Below are 23,151 nucleotides of genomic sequence, written 5' to 3'. Positions count from 1 at the left end.
GCCCTCCTCTGGCTGTTTACTGGGAATAGTGATGCTTGGGCTGGTTCCTGAAAGAAAATAATTTGGAGGAGAGCAGAAATAATTCAGGGGCCTTTTTACTGGTCAATGAAGTGATCTCTGTCCTGCAGCACTGCAGTGACTCGGTTTGTCACCTTCCACCTGCCAGTAGGAGGTGGCACCTGCAAAATGGGTTGTGTCTCATTGCAGCAGCAAGAGGAATTCTTGAGATTTAGAAAAGCTATTCTGCTTTGGCAGAAAAAGAAACATCTGCAAAATGCTCCTTGTGTTCAGCAGTTCCAACTGAGATTTTATTGTGGTGTTTATCAGATGGATTTAGGGAGATGCAGCTCTGCTGCTTCACTCTCCTCACTCCGAGTCTGCACCTTCCAGTATCCAGCCCTGCACAATAAACTGGCTCAGCAGTCGGAATACAGGAAAGCTGGCATTCAAGGAAAGTTGGTTAGTCTTTATAGCAGCATTAATATCCAGGCTGTAGCTCTGGTGTCTGCAACAGGCTCTTCGCACATGGGGGATGGGGGCTAAAAGATGCCTTCCCTTGGACTTGCCAGGAGCTGCTTTTCTGTGCAGTCATGAACACGAGCACAAAAATCAGCTGCCATCCATCCCCCTCATTTCACAGCAGGGAGAAAACCTCAGTGCAGAGCAACCTTCCTGCCCCAGGCATTGAGACATGAACAGTTGCAATTCACCTCATGCTATAAACATAAATATATATATGTATATATTTATTATATTTACTGTTTTTAATCCTCATACTCGCTACTGGCATATTTTCCTCCTGAATAGGAGGTAACATTTCCAGTCACTTTTTGCAAGAAATTAGCTGGCAAAGGCAGCCTAAAAACAAACCCTGTGCCCGTTTCATCTCCTTTCCAAGCTGAGGGGGTTTATTTTCAGTGGAAAACTGGGACGTTTCATGACTCCCTGCTGCTTAACCGTATATGTTACAGTCCTCCAGGCTTTGCAGGTCTGAGGGATAGATTTGTCTAAGCTATTATTACACAGTCTATAATTTATCAGTCTTAAATTTAAGGATATCAGCTCAGTGAGGATTTTTATTTCCCATTTATTCACTCTCTCAGCCTTTAAGTGAACATGAAAACGATTAACAAAACCCCTCTTTAGTTCAAAGCTGCAGTGATAACATTCATATTGTGTATAATCAAGCCCTGCTGGTGCAAAAATTGCCATAACATCACATTCCACACTTTTTTTCTCATCCTCTTCGGGGTGGTGCCTTGTTCCAGAGGTACCTGACCTCAGCCTGGAGGTTTCCTTGACTTCAATCACAACAGGTCAAAGTCTCCAGACTCTTGGAAAAGTCAGCTGGCCAAAGGATGCCCTCCATCCCTATGGAAACACACCTGGTAACCCATGGGATGAAGCAATCTCATCATGTTGAATTTTCATGCTTCATTTTGTTGTTGAAAATCACTTAAAATGGTGCTTGCCCCTGAGCTGGCAATATCTGGGTACGGATGGAGGGCTCCTGCCCTCACGGGCTCAACCTGCTGTTCCACAGCACAACAGTGGCTCCTCTCACTCCTCCAAAACAGAAATATTTCATTAGGATTTTTTTCTTCTAGAAAACAGATTGTTTGTGTATTTGGAGAAGAAGTTTGCAGCCTCTTCACTCTTCATCAGAGTCATCCAGGAAGGTGGCCTGGGAGCTGGGGTCACCCTTCTGCTGCCGGACCCCCAGGCTGATGTAGGGCTCTCCACTGCTTCTCCTGAACCTCTGGAGGCACCTGTAGCACAGGAGCAATAAATCACTGATAGCAAACCCCTCAAACTAATGCCACTCACCAGAATTCTCATGCAGAGGTCCTGAAATTATGTTGATGGGGGACTGAGGGGTTTTTATTCTGTATAAAGTCTATTTGCTGCCTTAAACTGGACTATCCCTTCTGTAGCCCACACAACAGCCCTTAGAAAACCCCTTAAAGTGGGATAATGTCCCCTTCCCATCCCCTCGGAAAAGCCACGCTGAGGGCTGGCACTGCTGAACCATCAGACAGTGCTCTCGTCCCTCTGATGATTCAGTGACAGCCAACTGCTTCAGAGTCCTTGCAAGGGAGGGGACAAAGTGTCAAGGGGACCTGGAAATGTTTTCATTTCTCTGTTGAATTAAACTTTGACTTCAGCACTCAGTGCAGAGGGAAAAAAGTAGTATGACTTCCAGGAGCAGCTCTGGGGGCTCCATTATTTGACTTCTCCCTCTTTAATGCCTGCGCCTCCCACTGACACTCTTTTGCATTCTGTGCACTCAACAAATACTGTGTGTGCTTGTCACCCTGCCCTCAAATGTGTTGGAGTCTGAGGCTGCTTATTCAGCTGTGACTTTGTACTCTGGAAAGGGCTGGAGTACATCTGTGTCGCACTGCAGCCACCCCCATCCCTGCCCACCCCACTCCTGCCTCAGTTCCTGCCCAGCCATACCAGTAAGTGAGGGTGTAGTTTATAGTCAGGACTGCCACAGCGGCTGCCCAGTGCCAGAAGAAGCACATGGTGAGGAACATGATGTTGTCATGGTCCTCCTCATCCCACATTGGACCTCCCCATGGCTGGAAGAGCACGACTCCGATCTGAGTGGAACAAGAAATTCATTAACTTGGGGAGAAAATCATTAGAGAATCCCAGAATCCCAGACCGGTTTGGGTTGGAAGGGACTTTAGAGATCATCTCATTCCACCCCCTGCCATGGGCAGGGACATCTTCCACTCAGGTTGCTGGACACTTCCAGGGATGGGGCAGCCACAACCTCATCCACCCTCACAGTGAATCACCTCAATCCCCGTGGTGACTGAGGGTCTGAGACAGTAAAGTCCAGCCTTGCAGAGAGGCCACACAAAGCCAGACTGTGCCCCAGATCTCTCTTTTTCTGCATGATATCCAGACACAACCGTCTCTGGGCATTGCAAACTCTGAGCCATCCTTTAAAAACCCCAAATTTAGTATTTTACAAACTCAGCCCAGTTTTTAACCTCTGAATAAAGGCTGGTTTGAGTTACTGGGGTTGAGAAAGGGGAGGAGAACTCAGATTATTTTCAGCAGCTTAGTTTTGGGAGCGATTATCTTTGCTTCTCCAACTTCTCCCAAAGCGAGCAGCTGGCTGTATCTTAACTCAGCCAATTTATTGCTGGGGGCCTTTGCATCTTCCCACTAAACCAGAGGGAGGGTTGCAGGGTGCATTAGACACATTAAGCAATTAGTACTTGGTTGTTAGATACTGCAAAACGTTGCTTGCTGGCTTTCGCTCTTCCCCCCAGAGAAGCTATAAGCCAAGACTAACGGCTCTTTCATCAGGAGCAGCCAGCAGAGATGACCTGTGAGAAGTAAATTCTCAGTCTGGGTTATGAGCTATTTATGAAGCCAGCCTGGCAAAATTATCCCTCGGAGACGTGTGATTGGTATGTGATGTACAGCTCCTTCTCCTCTGTCCCCACTGCTCCCTCTGAGCAGGCACAACTGACCTGCCAGAACCACGTTCCCTGGACGATGGTGACGCCAGCTCTGAACATCTCCAGGACAATGTTGTCCCTGAGGAAAACCTCCAGCAGGATGCTGCCAGCCCCAGCAAAGATGGTGATGAGCAGCAGGGAGTGGATGTGCTGATCCAACATGGGCCGGTGGAGGACGTGGTAATAGAAGAGAAAACCTGTCAAAACACGTGTCCTGCTTAGAGCAACACCAGCAGCAACACCAACTGTGGCCACAGAGCAGAGCAAATCAACTGCCTGGATGGTAAACTGAGACAGGTCACCATGTAAAGATGGGACTCCACATGGCACCATCCCTCTCGGTCTCCTGGTATCCCACCATACTGGAGGGATGAGATGCCCAGCCTTAGGCCAGGAGGATCTGAGCAATACAGGAACCAAAGACAGGCTGGTTTTCTTCCCCCATCAGTGCCATTACCTTTCCCCTCATAACCAGGTTTCTGCTCTGTCCTACTTTCCTATTGCTAAACTTCACCATTTCTTGGGAGCCGTAAATGATAAATTTCCTGTTATTACAAGCCAAACTTTGCCTGTTGAGGGCCCTGACTGCTGCCTCAAAAGTTGCTGCGATCATGAAGGGGAAAATAAGAGGAGATGTGCAGTTTCCATATAAGCAAGACCTTCTTTTCCCATGGTGGGGGTTGGAATTAGATGGTCTTTAATGTCCCTTCCAACCCAAGACTTCATGTGATTCTGTGATCCAAGAGAGGTCTGGAATCATGGCTGGCAACTTGCAAGACAGCCAGAAGACAAAATGATATTCGTGATGTGCTGTAGCCAGAATAAGTCACTTCAATTTGCCATGTGCCCCGCAAGCAGATGAGGCTGACGATGCCTGCAGAGCAATCCGTGGCTCTCGAGGGGAGCCCAGGGCAGGGGAACAGCTCTGAGCATGTCAGATGATGCAGCAGCCACCAGCCATTCATCACGAGGGAGCTCATTCTGCTGCTCCACACCATGGTCTCCCCAGAAATCCCAAACCAAAACCTACTGATGCCTCATCTCATTCCAGACTGCCCTGCAATAATATATCACCTACAATGTGTAGGACATCCAGAGGCATTCCAAGTAATATTCCAGTCAGGCAAGGCAAATTTTAGTCCTTCTCTGACTCTGTCTCACTTGGTGTGTTCAGCTGGAGAAGAGAAGACTGAGGGGAGACCTCATTGCACTTACATTTTCCTCAGGAGGGGCAGAGGAGGGACAGGCCCTGAGCTCTGCTCTGGGGGGACCAGGGACAGCACCCAGGGAATGGCTGGAGCTGTGTCAGGGCAGGGTCAGGTTGGATCTCAGCCAAAGGTTCTTCCCCCAGAGGCTGGTTGGGCCAGGAGCCCCCAGGCTCCCCAGGGCAGTGGGCACAGCCCCCAGGCTGCCAGAGCTCCAGGAGAGTTTGGCTGATCCTCTGGGGCACAGGGGGTGACTCTTGGGGCTGGGCCTGTGCAGGGTCAGGGGTTGGACTGGATGATCCTTGTGGGTCCCTTCCAACTCAGCAAGTTTTGTGATTCTGTGATCCCTCCCTGAATTAAGCACCACCTTCTTCTACCAACCTTCAACAAACACAGCTGTGGACAACATGAGGCGATCCAGGCCCCGTGGCACCGCCTGGGAGATGTAGGTGAGGACATCCACCAGCCCGGAGAGGCCGTAGAACAGGTACATGGTGGTGTGCTGCCAGTTCATCAGCTTCACCCAGTCCCGGCTGGCCCCGCTGTACAGGTACAGGTGTGGCCCGTCCGGCACGAACTGCTCCGCCAGCATCCCTGCACAGACACACGGCAGCTGGGGGCTTGTGAGGAATACTGCTTCATGCTACTCACTCCTGCTGGAGGCTTCTGAAGCAACAGCTTCAGGTTTGCATCAGGGAGAAAAGACCGCAGGAGAAACTCAGGCCTATCAACACAAGCTCAGCTTTGGGAAGGGGGACAAAATTTAGTCTTTTCACATCAAATTCTACCAGAGATTAAGGCAACATGAACATCGAGGATGCATCCAGGCTGCCCAGGGAAGGGGTGGAATCACCATCCCTGGAAGTGTTCAAACACATGTAGATGTGGTGCTCAGGTTCACAGTTTAGTGGTGGACCTGGCTAATGGTTGGACTTCAGGATCTTAGAGGTCTTTTCCAACCTTAATGATTCTCTGCTCCTTCCATACCTGAGCCAGTATGTCTGGAGTCAGGGCTCCAGTGCAGTCATCGCTGCAGGCTGGGAATTTACCCACATGGCAAGTGAAATGTAAGCCTTACCTATGAGAGCAAAGACAATTTTCATTCCCCCTTCCATGGCATCCACACGCTGGAAACTGTAACTCCTGTGGGATTTCTTATTCGCTTTCTGGCTGAGGTACTGCAGAGGGTATTTCACAGACCACCAGAGCCCAAAGAGCAGGAAGAAGCTGCCTGGAAGTGCGTGACCCTTGAAATTCGCCATCCTGACAACCTTCTCTGGCTACAAGGCAAAGAAAAACAATGCCATTATTCAACTTACACCAGTTATTTGGCATAACACTGTGAAAAATAGGATTTCCCTTGCATGGAGGCCTGGAAAAGGCTTGACCTAGCACATAGGAATAGGTCAGAGAACTGGAAAACCCTCCAAGGGTGAGAGGTGGGAACAAATGGGACCTCTCTGAGGTCCTTGCCCCAAGATTAGAAAATGCCAAAAAAAGCCAGACTAGTTTAGCAAAATCCCTAAATCTGCCACAATCTCTGACACATCCCAGCCTGTACCTTGCATTCCTGGGATCCCTCCCAGCAGCAGCTCCTGTTTTTCCTGCTCTTCTGCAAGAATGAGCAGACTAGGGAAGGGGACTTTTTGGGACCAGGTAGGAGAGATAATACACAGGGAAAGCAGTAACGTCTAGGGGTAAACGCCAGTGAGTTTCTTTAGCTCTTTGAATAGCCACAGAAGTCCAAAATGTTTTAAAATTCCTGAAATTATTTCAGCCCATAGAGGAGGGAAATATACTCTGCATTTATTCCACAAACCAAAGCATTTTGTTAAAAATAGAGCTTCCCAAAAGCTGCTGGAAAAATACACTGTGAGTTTGGGCAAACCAACCAGCTCACTCCCTGCATCCTGACCTCCTCACACTCTTCCCTCCCCAGGGCACCCCTAAGCCAGAATTTGCAGGAAGGATCCCAGCCAGGCTGCCCCTCCGTGCCAGAGCACACCCCCCCTCTCCCTCCCCCAGCCTGTAGGGAGCCAGGGGACCCATTTCCTGGGACAATTACACCAATTAAGCCAGGCTGGCTCCTGTTTGCCATTTGTTGGTTTGCTTAATTAGGTGGAGAACTGATTAGTTCTTTCATGTGGGCTCCAGCCTATGCTCAGGGCCCGCCTGGGTGTGAGGGAGTGCCGAGCTGGGCAATTGGGACGGTTGGAACTGATAACAAAGGCTGTGCTGCTGGCGCCCAGGACGTCCTTCTCCAGTCAGTGACCTCCTCTCTGTGCTTAACACTGGCAGAAACCATCCCCCTTGCGGGGTGGATGCTTTGGAGCTGGACCTGAGCTCCCCATCCCAGGTACCCACATCCTGATCATCCTTAAACCACCAGTGGCATTTTGGCCTTCAGTCTCCACTCAATGGAAATATAAACCAAAAATGCTCTTCTGCTGTTGCACAAAGATAATTTGGGTTGAATATGGCTCACTGCTGTCAGCCTTGGAGAGGGAGAGCCGTTCCTTGGCCTTTATTAATGTCTGATTTCAGTCAGTTTGTCCCAGGGACACCTTGTTTCATCCCTTGAAGTCCATGGCTGATGCAGGTACCATCTCCCAGAGGTGCCTGTCCCCAGGCAGGAAAACCCGCTGCGTTAGCCCTGTAGCCAACCTGCCTGATCTGAGCTGGTTTAACCAAACAGCTCATCCAACACCTGGTGGGGAGCAAACATTGGCTCCTTGTGCAAACACCACCCCAGGACGTGCAGCTACACACGGCAGTGACGGGCTGATGCTCTTGTGGTCACACGAGGCTGGTCCCACAGTCCTGCCCTCACCAAACACCTCTGAGCTACCAGTGGGTTCAGGAAAATTAATTTAGGAGGGGACTTTCTAAGCTGTGCACAGAAATGGTGTTTTCTCCTGTACTCACTGGCAGCTTTGCGAGTTGCTGTGAGCAGCACTGTAAAGGCTCTGCCTTAACTCATGACTTCAAAGGAGAGATGTATTGACAGTGGGTACATCGGGTAATTAAACAGAAAATCAAAGCAGTGCTGGCACGGTCCAGTGGGTTAATATAATCATCCCTGTAGTCCTGTCAAACAGACAACCAGGGAATGGGAGCATCCACCTGGATCCCTGTGGTTAAGGGAGCAGCATTCCCGAGCCAGGGAGAGGGCTGGAAAATCTGTATTTTCTGGGTGAGCAGAGAGTCCCATCATGTACCTGCAGTGAGGTAAAGGCTTTAAACTGAAAGAGGGGAAAGTTAGATCAGATACAAGGAGGAATGGTATAAAATCAGGGTAATGACTGGAAGCAGAACTAAATCCACCCCAGAATACCACAACAAGAAGTACTGCAGCCATATTATGCCATTTTAATGGTATAATTATAAAAGGATCACAATAATGTGTAGGCAAACATATAACTCTGTGATGTAGCTCCAGCAGTTACATGTTAAAGGCAGATACACAGTGAGACCTTCTTTGATGGAGGATGGTTTTTTGGCCACAGCACCTCAACTGCTGTCAGTCTGTAGGGCTGGGTTTGATGAGCTCCTGCAGGTGCAGATTTGGCATGAGGAGAGAACCAAACCCTCTCTGGAAGGCTGGAAACAGGTACACAGGTACACATCAGTGTCTTTTCACCTCTCATGTCATCGTGAGAGACACATCTCAGGGTTTCCCTGCTGAGATCAAAACAGTCAAACTGGGTTGACCTGAAGGATACCCTCATTAACCTCAATTAAAGATCAGTTAGATGGAGCATGCATGTCCACCTCACAGTGTCTGCACGAGCTGGGCTGAGCTCGGTGGGGCGATGGGGGCTGTTATGGGGTTGCTGGAGTCCATTCCTGCCTGATCCCTCACTAGCAGGAATCACGTGGCTCAGCTGGGACATGTGACCAGCAAAACTCTTTCTCCTGCTTCTCATTCTCCTCTGAAAACATGCAATAGGTAAGCGCAGGAGAAAAAACAGCCACAATTATGTTCGTGCCTTGGGGCACAAACAGCCCCTGTTTATCCCTACAGCTCCTAAGGAAGTGAGACTTGCCTGCAATCAGCAGGGAAAAGAACAAGCTGGAGGTCCAGTGGATGATGAGGTTGGTGGCCACAACCACCTTCCCGGGACATCCCTGCTGAGTGTGACTTTGCCCCTTCCCTCATCGCCCTACCCCGTGTCTGATGACAGACCCGTGTCCCCGCTGGCCTGTCATTAGTGCACTTTACCCCTGTTTATTACAATGCCCTGTGCTGCATCAGCTTAATGATTTACTGCTTCATCTGCTCTTATCACCTCCCTGGGGAGCTGGTTCCTTCTTGGTTCGCAGCTAATGCACCAACCACCCAGGGAGGCAGCCGGGAGGATGGTGAAGAGCCCAGTGAGACTCTCCCCTCCTCCTCTTGCCCTGCTCTGGCAGCCACAAAACCTCTTTTCAGCCAAACCCTGGGCCATTTTACTTTTCCAAGTGTCTCGTTTGCTTTACTGAGATTTTTGGGGGTTTTTTTAAAGGTTTTATTAGTGCATTGATAGTGTCTCAGTCAGGGCATCACTTCCATTTCGCCAGCTTGGAATTGCAGTCTGAAGTTCACCAGTGGAAACAGCTTGCAGCCATCACCACTACAATTAACTCTGCCCTTCACCCTCTGTAAATCAGGCAGTTCAGACACACCAGAGCTCGTTTGCTTGCTGCGGGACCCGCATTTGGCTCTGGGAGCAACTGTGGGTGACAGAGATGGTCCCCAGGGAAAAGCTGACTCAGGGAAGAAGAGAAATGTCTTGGCTTGCAGAAAAAAAACAACCGAGGCTGAGCTGGGGAATGCCACTGAGATGTATATCCGGAAATAAGAAAGCCATTTCCAGAGGGGATTTGGGTCTCCCCTCATGCTGAATCTGCAGCTGCAGAAGCACATCAAACCCAGCCCTTCAGACTGACAGCAGCTGAGGTGCTGTGGCCAAAAAAAACATCCTCCATCAGGCTGGTTGCCCTGAATGTTCTCTGTGCGTATCCCTGAATACAACGCAACCCACAGCCTAAATACTGCACCTGGGAGGGAAGGCAGTGGTCCAGACACAGAGGTGAGAGATCTGTGCCTCTGAGGACAGAAAGACGACACCCAAAAGATGTCAGGAGAGGCATCACCGACAAAGAAAAGCTCTCCTGTATCCTGCACCGCCTCACTCCACTGCCAGTACTGTCTTATTTGTCTGCAGAGACATTTCTAATCATAGCAGCACTTCCATTAGCTCCCTCAGGAGCTGGATCCCTAATGCATTAATGTCAGGCTAAAACCCCATTCTGAACCATTTCATCCCATTACGGTCAGTTTTTTTCCTCTTTGCCTCACTCATGCTGGGGAGTGTTAACAGGGACACTGAGCAATCGTGTTCCTCATCCTGGCGAGCCCAGATGTGTCTGCAAAGCCAGGAAAGCTACTTTTCTGCCTCTAAAGGATCCTTAAGGGTTTTGGACTTAGGTTAAAAAATTATCATCATCATTGAAAACTATTAAACGCAATTGTCGGGGAGTATCTGAAGGACCATCAGGTGCTGCAGGAGCTTGTATGGTGACTGCAGAGAGACAGAGAAAATAGACTGAGATAATCCAACCCACTGAAATGGGAAAATTCAGTGGGGAAGTTCAAACTGGGATGAAAGCTTTAAACTCAGGATGCTGGCCCTGAGGTCTGTTTAATAGACACATCTGAAAAGAGTCACTGGGGGAGAGAGACACGTAAAAACTGGTGATGGAGAGATTATACTGCTCTCCATCTCTTCTTCTTTATGCTGCCTTTCTTTGCCTGTTTTATAAGCTCCTGTTTCAGATTCTCCATCCCAATCCCTGCTCCAAGCCCTGCCATCAGGGAAGTAGCAAGAACCAGCTCCAAGTTACAGCCCAGCAGAGAAAACTCAGAAACAAAAAGCCAAAGCCATCTTAATTACGGGGGTTCAGAGCAGGCACTTCATCACCCTTTTCCTTCTCTTTACGACCTGCACTTGTTTGTTTGTGGTTTTACGGCACCGAGGTTTGAATTTAAAAATGATCTGTTTGGGGAAATGCACGTTACCATCTTAAAAGCCATTTTTCTTCACCTCTGAGTAATGCTTAAGTGATTAAAGTGCTTTCTAAAGGGGGTGGGTGCCATCTGTGCCCCAAACTGCCCCCCTGGCTCTGAGATGTGCCATGATGGACTAGCCCTGACTCCAATAATCCCTCTCACCTCACAGGTACCAACCCAAAATAAACTCAAAGCCACATTATCACTATCAAAAATGCCACAAAAATAAGTATTTATAGGATCCTAGAATTCCAGAATGGTTTGGGTTGGAAGGGATCTTAAAGCCCACCCAGTTCCACCCCCTGCCATGGGCAGGGACTCCTTCCACTAGGTTGCTCCAAGCCCCGTCCAACCTGGAATACTTCCAGTCGTGGGGTATCCACAGCTCTTCTGGACTCCACAGCTTCTTTGGGCATTTTCCAAAGAGGAGAAGATTGCTTGTCCTAAAATTGTCCCAACTGCCCCAGAATGCGACACAGAGTAAGAGCTGTAGGTCTTCAACAACCCTCAAGGAAAACAACTAAAGAAACCATTTCCATTGCAATATACCCCAGAAATATCCAATTATTCACCTAGAACACATAACCCTCAGCCTGCTGAGCACCACATCTGCCCCCTAGAGAGCTGTGGCCCCCCAGCATCCCCCTCCACCAGCACTCTGTGCCTTTGTGATCACATCCTGAGCTGCCAAAGAGAGGGGTTGTTAGTTTTTTAACGATAATCCGGTAGGAAGAAGGAAGAAACCCTTCCCCTGCAGGAAAAGTGTCCCTGTTCATGGCAGAGGGGTTGGAATGAAATGAGTTTAAGGTCCCTTCCAACCCAAGCCATGCTGGGATTCTACGATTCTAACTTGCACTTTTTTGGGCACTAAAAGCGACTTTACTGAGCACTTCTGCGGGGAGAGGAGCGTGGGGAGGGACTTTCTGGTTCAGTGGCCGGAGCAGCGATTTCGGCTTAGTCGCGAGGCAGAGGTTTCGCATTTAATTTGGCAGGGAGGGGAGCAGGGAGCCGGCGAGGGCTCCTCGCGGACAGGGCTGGGGTCCGGGGGGGGGGAATCGTTGCGCCCCGGCTGCCCCGCTCTCACCTTTCCCTGCTTTCAGCCCCACACAGCATGTTTACTTTTCAACTTCCTCCTTGGAAAACGCTGCTGCGGGTTTGCCGGGCTGTCCCATCGCTCCCAGCCCGGCAGGGACAGCAGGAACCCTCCCGTGCCCCTCCAGGGTGCTGGGACGCCCCGGTGGCTTGGGCAGGGCAGAGCGCATCCTCCTCCCCCCCCCCGCCCCCCCGCAATTTGCTTTCCCAAGGGGAGTAGGTCCAGGTATACCCCACCCTGACCCCTCTCCTTCCTCCCTATGGGGTTTGGATCCAAACTGAGGGGTCCACTAAGGGGCAGGCAGGGGGTGCCCCTCTCGTCCCATGGTGTGGGGTGACCTCCCCCTCCCGAGCCCCCTCCCCGTGCCAGCCCTGGGCAGCAGAGCCTTACCTGCCCCGTCGATGCCGCTGCCACACCTGCTCCAAGGTGACCCGTGCTCCTCCCCTGCCCCACCTGCCTCCTCCCTGCCAGCCCTGGGTGCCCACAGCCTCCCCAAACCCCAGCCAGGAGGGAAAAGTGGCCCTGGACTCCAAAATTCCCCACTCTTGTGCACATCAGGAACTGTCATTTCCAGTTGCTCCCCCAAAACTCTTCCATGAGTTCCTGACTTCTGGCTGTCTCAAGGCTTTCTCCCCAAAATCTTTATTTTCTCACATTTCATGCAATGATTAAATTTCCTTCTATCAGACCCCCCTGTCACCCACCCCATGCAGGGCCAGGAGAGCTGTGTGGGGCATTACCCCACACCCCAGGTCCTTGCATTCTCCATCCCAAAACAGTGCATTATTAACTGGATTAATTCCTCCAAAGTTCTTCATTTTCTGTGCTTCCCACGTTTGATGGATGCTCCTCCTGGGATCCCCACTCAGAACCCATATTTCAATCCAAACGCAATTTTCTGACCAGGCCTCCTATAAAACTGAGTTTATCCTTTACAATACTTTCCACTTTCATCTCCAGCCCTGCAAGTGCTTTACAAATGTTAAATAATTAACCCCCACGACACCCTTGGGAGAGAGGGAAGCATTATTATGGCTATTTGTAAGGGAAATTCTGACAGGGCCTTCTGTGCTCCAGCCCTGGGTTTTACTCACTTTTAGGGAACATCTCAGCTACTTAAAGCCCTGAGAGCAACTACACCTGCCATAGGGCATTTGTAGTAAGAAAGCTCGATTTTAATGTTTTAAATATTTTAAATATAAATACCGCCCTGTTTTATAAACGACTTGAGGGTTAGAAGTGCTGTCTGGCAATCCCATCTTTTTCTTATATTATTATATTATTATTTTGATTTATTAGCATCAAATCTATTCCCTCTCCCTGTCCCACAATGCTGTTTAAAAGGTAAATCTTTAAATAATAAATAATTATTCATTAATCCACCTTTTCTCACGTCTCAGAGAGGTGGGTGCTGCTGGAAAGGAGGAAGCATCCTACAGTCATCCTCTCTTTTATCAGTGGTGGGGTTGGATGCCCAAACCCTGTATGGTTTTAGGAGGTGGGATGATTCAAATGTCCCAGAGACAAAAGCCAAGCTGCAGGTATTTCTTGTCTCTCCATGAAATTGTTTCATGAACATCCCAGGAGGTGCTGACATTTTAACCTGTGTCCCACAAGCCCTGGAATAAATCAGAATTAATCAGGCGTTTACACTCATCTCACACAGGAGGATTTAACCCAAAAAAGCAACCCCCAGAACTGAGGTTGAGAAATAAATGGAAGCAAAAGAAGTGGTGAGATGGAGGGCCTGAGAAAATGAAGAGTTATTTAGGTGGGGAGTTGCTGGAAGTTCATGAAAAAAATTCCAGGGCATGTCCAAAACTGCAAATGAGACCCTAAAAATGTCATGGAAAATCTTAGTTGTGAGTGATGAAGTTCCCGGAGCTGGTACATAAGAAGGGCTGAGTATGGTTAAAAACTAAACCTGACTCTAAAATGGGAGTTTGTTCATACCCAGTGCTCTGCCGAGTCATGTTGGTGTTTCTTGGCTACCAGGAAATTTGCTCCTTCAAATATTTGCAGAACCAAATCACGGGGTGTGTAGGGAGTGGATCTTACTATAAGGAAACAAATAACCTCTCTGTGTGCATTTATTGTAGTAAAGACCAGCCCTGAGCTGGGATTAAGTGGAACCTCAGCAGAATGTCTCACTTCCACATGGTCCTGAGCAACCATTTCCTGATAAGACAAACCTGAAGTTATCTCTAATTTATAGCTGTATCTTCCTAGAGCTCAGGCACCCTTAAAACAGTTCCTTAAACGGCCTTGAAATCACACGTAAAGGCTTTGAATTCATCAAACCTGTGTCCAGTTTGGGCTCTCACCATCCATGTGAGCTGAGCTACCACTAGAATTCTGGTCAGCACAGCACAACAGCATAAAAACCCCAGAGATCAATTCCTAATTAGCAACATTTCTAAATCTCATTGCCTTCCCATGAAATCAGTCTGGAAAAAAATTCATAATTCCTATTCTAGGAAATGTTGAAGCCTCCAAAAGCTGTTTTGTGTCCTGCCCATCTCTAATTTTCCACCTCCTGATGTCTATTTTCTCCCTGCTCATCCCACGCAGAACTGCAGCTCCTAAACACATCCATAGGAGTTCTGGCAGCAAACAACAGCCTGACAGTCTCTTCACACTGACATGCAAATCTGCAGGGAATCAACAAGAAAACAGGAATGTGCTGCCCTGGGAATCATCTCGGGATGCCCTCTGGGAAGATAAGATGGCACCTGCAGTCTCTAGGGATGCAGTGTGTGATACAGACAGTGGGAAGAGGAGGGCTCAGAAAGAGCTCAGAACTAATTGCTCAGAGAAATAGGGGAAATGATGGAGTGTAAGAGCCAGGAAATTAGTTCCCTTATTTTCCTGTGCTGGCAGAGGGGACGGGTGACAGAGTAACCTGTCACGTGGACACACATCCGGAAGGACGAGTGCACAAGCTGCCTGCAATCTGCAGAGGCAGGAAAATGGGAAAGCAGGCTGGAACACTGGCCAGGCACAGACATTTACCTGCTCCCTCACTGGGATATCGATGTGTTTTCCAGCTGAGATAATGACACCTTGTGTTCCTTCCCCTCCTCCCGCACCTTCCTAAAGGAGCAGGTGCTGTGGGATGCAGCACCCACTGCAGGCAATGGGTCTGCAGGAAAATGGGTTTGTATCCACATCCTCCTATTTCTAAGTGAGCCACCTCCTGGTGGAATCTCCCTCAGCCTTCCTGGCACCCAGGGAAGGATCCCTTCAGAGCATCCTCCCATCTCAGGGCTGTTTGTCACTGAGCGCTCACCCATCGCGTGCAACCCAGATCTCCAGTGATGCTGAAGTACCTTGGAACAGGGGAAGGGGCAGAGAACTGCAGCTGCTCCAAAGCACCATCACCTAAATTTATCCCTCTCCATGGGCAGCTTTATTCCCCACACACTGTGGGATAGGGAGGATATTTGTGGGTAGGATATTTATTGACCTTCAGCAATGGAAATACAGCCCTGGGGAGGTACAAACTGGGAAAAAACAAAGGGGATGGAAAGGGACCCTTTAAACTCTGCCCAAAATGTGACCTAATTCTTGCAAACACTCTGTTCCCTCACAAAGATGTCCAGGAAGGAGTTTGCCAGATGGCAAAACGAGGAGGTGAATGAATCCGACATGGCACATCTGCAGCTGTGAGGAGCACACAGCATCCATGCACAGCCAGGCTGGAAAGGGATTGCTTTGAGGCACAGCTTGGCAAGGAAAGCAGACATAAGCAAAGGGAAACCCCAAAGGCTTCTGTTACACTCCCCCATGAACAGATCTGAGACTCCAGCTGGGTAAGAACAAGTGAGAATGAAATGAAAGCAGGGAGAGCTCAGCCACGATGTGATTCCAACTGCATCAGTCCCAGCTGGATGCCAGGGCTGGAGCGTGCTTGGACATGGAAAAAGCATTAATAAGGGACAGAAGATCATTAAAAGGAAAATTATGTATCCAGAGAAGAGTAATGGAAAGGAAGGAGAAAGCAGAGGGTGAGGAAACAGTGACAGACAACAGAGAGAGAGGTGCAGGGAGAGGTGGTGAGGGATAAAAGTGACAGCAACAGCACCCAAAAGGGACCACAAAGAGGGCAAAAATCCATGGGAAATTTTAACAGGGTAAAAAAACAACTCACAGCTAAAGTGGAGTAAAAAAAAAAGCAGGAAGGCAATGAAATGCTCCCCGAAACCACCTCATGTGGAGAGTGAGCCATCTGGGAGAGGTGTAGGGAGCTGGGTAGCCCTTAGGGCTGTGCCATCAATATTGTCCCCGGGAGTTAGCCAAAATTAAATCTTCTCATCCTGGGAGGTTGGATTTGGGTATTTCCCCCCTCCTTCCAGCTGCCGTTCCGCAGTGATGGAGCAAGTGCACATCGCAGTGGCAGATGCAGGAATGTCACCTCCCCAGCAGGGCTCGGCCCCGCTCTCCATACCCATGTCACCAAGAGGTGGGGACGCCTTCATCATCAACACCTGGAGTGGAAAAAACGTCTCTGAGTGACTGTGAGGTTACTGGGGACACAAAGCTGCGAGGGCCCAGCAGGGTCAGATGCAGTGAGTAGTTTTACCTGAAAAGAGGGAAAATCAGTTCAATCACCTTGATACATTAATACTGAACCCTTTGCCTTTGAAATTAGCTTTGGGAAGTGTCATTAATACTGATATTTAATTTGTTTCCTCCCCATATTCATCATCTTTACGATCTTCCCCACTGTTCTGCTCCCCAGCGCTCACACTCCAGCTCTCATTCACAAGCAAACATTTATAATTTCTGCTAATTTTCCTTTATTTTTCAGTCCTAAAAGTTTCATTTCATCAAAACCCATACTTGGGACCAGGGGAGAAGAGCAAATTCAAACCCTGATATTTTCTGACCTTTAGCGATGGAAGCAGAGCCCCAGTGTGCTACAAACCAGCATCTCCTCACGCTCTGCAGAGGAGACCTTGGATAGGAAAGGATTCCAGCCTGCCCTGTAAATCCATGCCCACGAAGCAAGATGTTTTGGGATTTGAGACCTGAGGGCTTGGGGGAGCAGCCTTCACACCTGAGAGGTTGCACTGGGGATTTGTGTTGTTAAATGGCAGAAGAGAGGTGGTAATCGGGGATTAGGGGGTTCCTTGTGGATGGAGGGATGTGGGATGTGGGGTGATGCTGCCGCCCCAGCCTCGGGGACCAGCCGTCACCCGGCACGACCAGACGAGCCCTCGGGTGTGTAGGATTGAACCCTGGGAATATTCGGGAACACTAGGGGGTGCTGAGGGCCTGCAGAAAGGTTCCTGCACCACCACCGAGGGATGCTTAGGGGTGGGAGGGGGCAGGTCTGGGAACCGGGGGCTGCACCTCCGTTTTGGGGTTGGGGGGAGCCCAGTCCCAGCCAGTCCCACACTGCCTGTGAAAAGCTCCTTGTGTCACTTTGCCACAGCCCTCCCTCTCCGAAGGCACTTGGCAGCAGCTGGGCTGCCACACTGATTTCAGGAAGACCAGCTCTATCCCTGTCCCTCCCCCTCCTTTCCTGGGGTCATCCCAGACATCACATCTCTGTTTTACCAACGGGGAAACTGAGGCACGGGGCAAGGCCTTACCTAGGGCAGTTCCCAATCCTACTCACTGTCCCAACCTGACTGGCAGCATCTATTTTCCAGTAAGGAGGTAGCACTGCCTTTTGGGGGGCCCTGAAACAAATGCCAAGGGATTCAAACCATCCTTAGAAAAATAAGGATTGCAGCGAAGTGTTTGTTTTCAGTCACCTCTGGTGCTGCAGCTTTCACATACATGGATGAGTTTTCCAGCAACCTGTGAGAAATGAGGGGGCTGCTTATTAGGGTGAAAACTCCTCTTCCCCAGCCCCCTTTGCCCACCATCCCCTTTCCTCCTCCCTCCGCAGGCTCCGGTTACGCGGCGGGTCCATAAACAGCGTCTAAAATAATTGTGCAGTTGTCACCGCCGGGAAGGGAGGGGGGGACTATTTTAAAACGCCCGGCTTAGCCCAAAGGGTCGAGGGGATTGTGGCACAGCCCAGCTGTCCCCGCAGAGCCGGGCGGGGGCTTCAAAGTGTCAGGCGGGATGTGTCAGCGCCAGCCTGTCCTGGGACGGGGGGAGCCGGACTGGCCGGGAGGAGCTAATGGTGTTTTGATGTGCTGCTTCAAGAGCAATTGCTGGGGCTCGGGAGATGTGAGGAGCAGCTGGGAGAGACCTGGGGGTGACGGAAGGAGGATGAGTGGAAGGGAGGGAGGAATAAGAGGGAGGTTGGGAAATGGATGCAGGTGTGGGGAGGTTGTACATCCCTTTTCTCTTCAGAATTTGGGGGGAGAAAACTCAAAGCAGGGGGATGCTGCAGTGCCTCTGCTCCAGTGCTGCAAGCACTGGACAGGGGAAACAGGGACATGAGAGTTCCAAATGGAAAGAGTAAGTTTGGATTGGATACTGGAAAGAAATCCTTCCCGGTGAGGGTGGTGAGACCCTGGCACAGGTTGCCCAGAGAAGCTGTGGCTGCCCCATCCCTGGAAGTGTCCAAGGCCAGGTTGGACGGGGCTTGGAGCAACCTGTACTAGTGGAAGGTGTTCCTGCCTATGGCAGGGGGTGGAATGAGATGAGCTTTAAGGTTTCTTCCAACCCAAACCATTCATTCTAGGATTCTATGTGCCCAAAGGGAAGCACATCTCACCAAAACATTTCTCCTTGTCCTGTACTATTTCTGACAGTGACACGGCCAATATCTCCTCTCACCAGGCAAAACTGAGAGTCTGGAAGAAGAAACACCAACATCTCATAATCCCATGGGATAACCAAGCTGAAGCGCTGCCATGGCCGTCAAGGCAAGGCTTCCCCATAGCTCCATTCAGACAATACCTTTCTGCTGCTTCTAATGTAAGAGCTGATGGTTAAAGTATTACTGGTGCCCATCAGCCCTAAGCAAACCCAACCTGCCGTTCCTTCTGGTCAGTGTGAGGCTGGATGGATGAGAAGACAAGGATCTTGTCTTCATCTTGATCTCTTCTTGTTTTCCTGTTCTGCCTGCTTGTGAGCAGGATTTACTCCCTCCTGATGGCCACTGGGAGCTGAATCACAGAATCCCAGACTGGTCTGGGTTGGAAGGGGCCCTAAAGATTATCTGATTCCGGCCCCCTGCCATGGGCAGGGACACCTTCCACTAGACCAGGTTGTTCCAATCCCTGTCCCACCTTGCCATCAACTATTTACAGTCTCATCTAAAGACCATCAAGGTCTTTCCCACATATCCTGTCCTCCAGGCATACCTGCATAGCTGTGTTGTGCTCTCCTGACCTTTTAGTTAAGTGAGGGGAGGTTTGGCAAATTCAAATGAGGCTTCACCTCAGGATGAACCATTTAGGAACTGCATGAAGCCATGTGAGGACACTGAGGGCACTTGGTGTGTTCAGCTGGACAAGAGGAGACTGAAGGGAGACCTCACTGCAGTTCCAACTGCCTGGGCAGGGGCAGAGGAGGGGCAGGGACTGAGCTCTGCTCTGGGGGGACCAGGGACAGCACCCAGGGAATGGCTGGAGCTGTGTCAGGGCAGGGTCAGGTTGGATCTCAGGCAAAGGTTCTTCCCCCAGAGGGTGGTTGGGCACTACCCAGGCTCCCCAGGGCAGTGGGCACAGCCCCAAGGCTGCCAGAGCTCCAGGAGGGTTTGGCTGATCCTCTGGGGCACAGGGGGTGACTCCTGGGGCTGGGCCTGTGCAGGGCTGAGGTTAGACTGGATGGTCCTTGTGGGTCCCTTCCAACTCAGCACATTCTGGGATTCCGCGATCTCAGAGAGGTTAAAGACTCAGATCACTCACTAGATGAACCCTGAGGATTCCCAGCACCAGGTAAGAGCCATCTTTCAGCAGCTGTGAGCCATTTTTTTAGATGGGTTTGAACACTTCTGCAAACACCAAGACTGGGGGATGCTGGTGGAGGGGGCAGAGAAATCTGAAAAATAAATTGTGTTAATTACCAGTCCATTTGTATGACGTGAGGCTGCCCTGGTCTGACATCTCATCCCCCTGAGCGGCGGTTTGTCAGGTTTTAGGCTCTCATTCCGGGGTCCCAGAGGGATCCCTGTTTCCCCACACCCCACGGGACGGCAGCTGCTCCGATCCCTCCCGTCAGAAGGTTCCGCCGGCGCTCCAGAAACCATTTCGGCAGCATTTGTCGCAACAGCCCCTGCTAATCTCTCTTTCATTTGTAATTATTTTCTCACCCCAGCGCTCCGACACCGACACCGGAGCCGCCCTGCCAGCCCGGCCCTGCAGCAGCCCCGGCCGGGCCGGAGGGCGGATGAAAAGGGCCGCGGGGGCGGGCGCGGAGCGGGGCCCGCCGGGCTCGGGGGCTCCACACGGGCTGGGGCTGCCCCGGGGCCATTGAAGTGGGCCGAGGGACGGGGTCAGCGGCTTTGAGCAGCCCGAGCTAGCACGGCCAAGAATAATTGAACAAATAGTTCATCTGGTGAGCCAGCAGCTGTAGGGAACAGGCGATTTCCAGAGGATTAGGGGGGAGCTGTGAAAGGGAGCTCCCATGGGAAGCCTAAAACCCTCATCTTGAATTCAACTGGCCAAGAACACATGTTGGAGCCTTTGACTTACTTTTTAAGCAACTTTTCTCCCCCCACTCCATCCACCTTTTTATCCAAACTACTTCACAAACCAGAACGTTTCAGTTGTTGAAGCACAAGGCAGGAAAGATGGGATCCATAGGAGTAAGATTAATTACTTAGTGGCAGTTGCTTCCTAGATGGGGTTTTCCTATTTCATTTTGGTCTAATCCTGACAGTTGCATTTATAATTATTTCTCCAGCATTTCCATTTATTGGGTTTACAGTAGGAAGAATTAGAGATGGCTTGTCAAGCAAAGCTGAGCCCTGACATAGAGCAGCCACTTCACATTGCTGCCTCCTCTTCCTCTCCATGGCACAAACACCCGAAACAAACACTCTCCACCCAGCTGCTGCTTCCCCTGGGGGAAGTCAGAGCAGGTCTAATCCCCAACCCCTTCGCTTTGGATTGCATGCGAATAGATCCAGTGAGAGATGAAGATAAGGCGCCTTGGGAGCTCAGCTCTGGAAACTGCTCCTGAGCCTTGTCCCATGGGGTGCTCCAACCTCGACCTGAAGGATCATGTTTGGGAGAGATCATCCTGGCTGTACGTCACAGACCTCCCCTCTCCAAAGGCAGAGGCTGCATCACCCAAACGAGGCCCTCCTAAAACCTGTCTGAAAACCTGCTGGCTCTCGCTTAGACACAGATTATGGATCTTTCTGGCCTTATTTGCAAGGTCAGGAGCCTTTAGTAGTCTTGATTTACATTGCTCAGAAGTCAAGTGACACAGAGGTGGTCCTGTGGAATTGGAGATTCCCCAGGGAAAGCCTCCAGCACCTTCTGTGCCCACTCTCAATCCACCTGCAGACCACCTCAAAACCAGCTCAGTCCACCAGCAGACACCCAGAGGAGTGAAACCCAGTGAGCATCACCAGGGAAAAGCTCACCCTGGCCAGACAGACCTAGGATGAGCTGCTGCCTTGACCTCCCTCTCTCTCCCTTTGCTGCGGAGTCAAAACAACCAGCTTGGGTTAAACATCTCATTTTCAAACAGGAACATGAGATTAAAGCCCATTTCCCAGTCAGGGGAAGACTCTGGTCACCTCTGTGGCTGGGCAGACCCTCCAAACCCAACACCAAAATCATATACATGTATTTACCCTGACACAACTGAAGTTGGAGGTTCTCCCCAGTTCCCCTCCTTTGCCTAAACCACACCATATTTAAAGATGAAGGTCTAATGGCGTCAACACTCAGGTCACAGCAGGTTCCTTCCAAGCCTTGGTCTTCAGGAGACAAGAGGACAGAGCTGGTGAAAAGCCCTAAGCTCAATGGCATCCTCTCTTCCCATCACTGTCCTCAAACTTAATTTGGACCAAGACAGAGAGATAGTTAATGATATAAACACTATTTTCAGAAAATTAGTCCTTTGTTGGGTATGTATTTGGCAATTCCCACAGCTGCATCACCAGCAAGGAAACCTTTGGGGATGGGCTTTACCTAACTCCAGTCACTCAGCAAGAAAATAAACTTTTAAGCCCTTCACTTGCTGGTACAAAACTAGTTTTTACTGCCTTTTCACTGGAGCATTATTCAGGCTAGTTTTAAATTCATAGGCAGTGAGAACTCCCTATACAATTATAGCAACTTCTAATTTTTTTTTTTATTATAGTGGAAGAAAATGTGACAATATCTGAAGGAGAGATTTGCTGGGGGTTATTAAACCCAGAGCTCTGTGAGCAGATTTCAGTTTGGGGAGGTTGTAAAACACTGACTGCTGAAAATTTTCCAGGAAAAAAAAAAAGATTGTTCTGTGCCATATTTCTCAAGGATTCGCAGTCCAAAACTGTCCTTTTCTTGGTGTTCAGTGAATCTGTGGTTTCTGCTGGGTGCCAGCTTGTAGGTAAGAAGGGGTGAGTGTGGAGAGGATAAACATCCTCAGAGCCTTGGATGGGTCACTCAGCACTAAAAACAATCATTATCAGCTTCTACATTTGGTGGAAGGGGGGTGATTTCTACAAAAAGCCAAGTTCAAGGCAGTTCTAACAGACTTCAGCACATAAACCACAGTTCAAGTGGAAAAAAGGGGATAAAACCTTCCACTTTTAACTTATGGGCTGACGAGAGCTTAACAAAAGGAATCTCATTTGTTGGATGTTTTTTAAGTACCCTTCAATCATTCCACTCACTGGAGAAACCTTAAATTGAATCTCAGCCCTAGAAAATGCATTACTTATTGCTGAATTGATGTCACTGCCAAAGAATTTTCTCTGGGCTTAAGCTGTCTGCAGCAACATGCCAGTGGCACGTTCAAGATGTTTCCCTATTTGTGGAGAGAAATTTCTTGTGTTGGTTCTTCACTCTTCCCCTTTCCCCCTGCTTTTATTTAAGTCCTTTACAGGGGTGTGATGTGCCTTTGGAGCTGAGTGGGCTGAAGGAAGCAGGAGTTCACTGGAGATGGAAATGTTCATGTGTCATGGAATTGTTTGAGTTGGAAGGGACCTTAAAGCCCATCCAATCCCACCCCCTGCCATGGGCAGGGACACCTTCTACTAGACCAGGTTGCTCCAAGCCCCGTCCAACCTGGCCTTGGACACTCATCCCACCTGGGTTTTGCCCAAAGCATCGAGGATTCAACTCCATATCTCCCCTCTAACCCACTTCCCATTGCTGGATTTAGTTTAGTCAAGTATTAAAATCACAAAGAAGGGGCAACATCTCCCAGTCATTTGATCCGGAGCCTCTACACCCCAGGACGTGTTTG

General features: G+C 49.8%; 1 protein-coding gene and 1 long non-coding RNA gene across 2 annotated transcripts; both read right to left on the bottom strand.

The window, feature by feature from the left end:
- Positions 1 to 789: 789 nt before the first annotated feature.
- Positions 790 to 12,264, bottom strand: LOC116797716 (transmembrane protein 45B-like). Its single transcript, XM_032709522.1, has 6 exons — positions 12,223 to 12,264; positions 5,766 to 5,967; positions 5,069 to 5,281; positions 3,495 to 3,679; positions 2,461 to 2,606; positions 790 to 1,769 (listed from the first exon to the last, which is right to left on the bottom strand). Exons 2-6 carry the CDS (start codon positions 5,947 to 5,949, stop codon positions 1,652 to 1,654), a joined length of 846 nt encoding a protein of 281 aa, XP_032565413.1. The 5' UTR covers positions 5,950 to 5,967; positions 12,223 to 12,264; the 3' UTR covers positions 790 to 1,651.
- Positions 12,265 to 13,014: 750 nt separating this feature from the next.
- On the bottom strand, positions 13,015 to 20,115 carry LOC116797736. Its single transcript, XR_004360736.1, has 3 exons — positions 19,650 to 20,115; positions 16,040 to 16,414; positions 13,015 to 13,451 (listed from the first exon to the last, which is right to left on the bottom strand). It is a non-coding gene; the product is annotated as an uncharacterized LOC116797736 (long non-coding RNA).
- Between the last annotated feature and the right edge of the window lie 3,036 nt (positions 20,116 to 23,151).

This window comes from Chiroxiphia lanceolata, chromosome 23 (assembly GCF_009829145.1).
Source record: "Chiroxiphia lanceolata isolate bChiLan1 chromosome 23, bChiLan1.pri, whole genome shotgun sequence".
NCBI classification, from domain to species: Eukaryota; Metazoa; Chordata; class Aves; order Passeriformes; family Pipridae; genus Chiroxiphia; species Chiroxiphia lanceolata.
The sequence above is the reverse complement of the archived record's forward strand: the minus strand, read 5'-3'. Positions and strand labels throughout refer to the sequence as shown.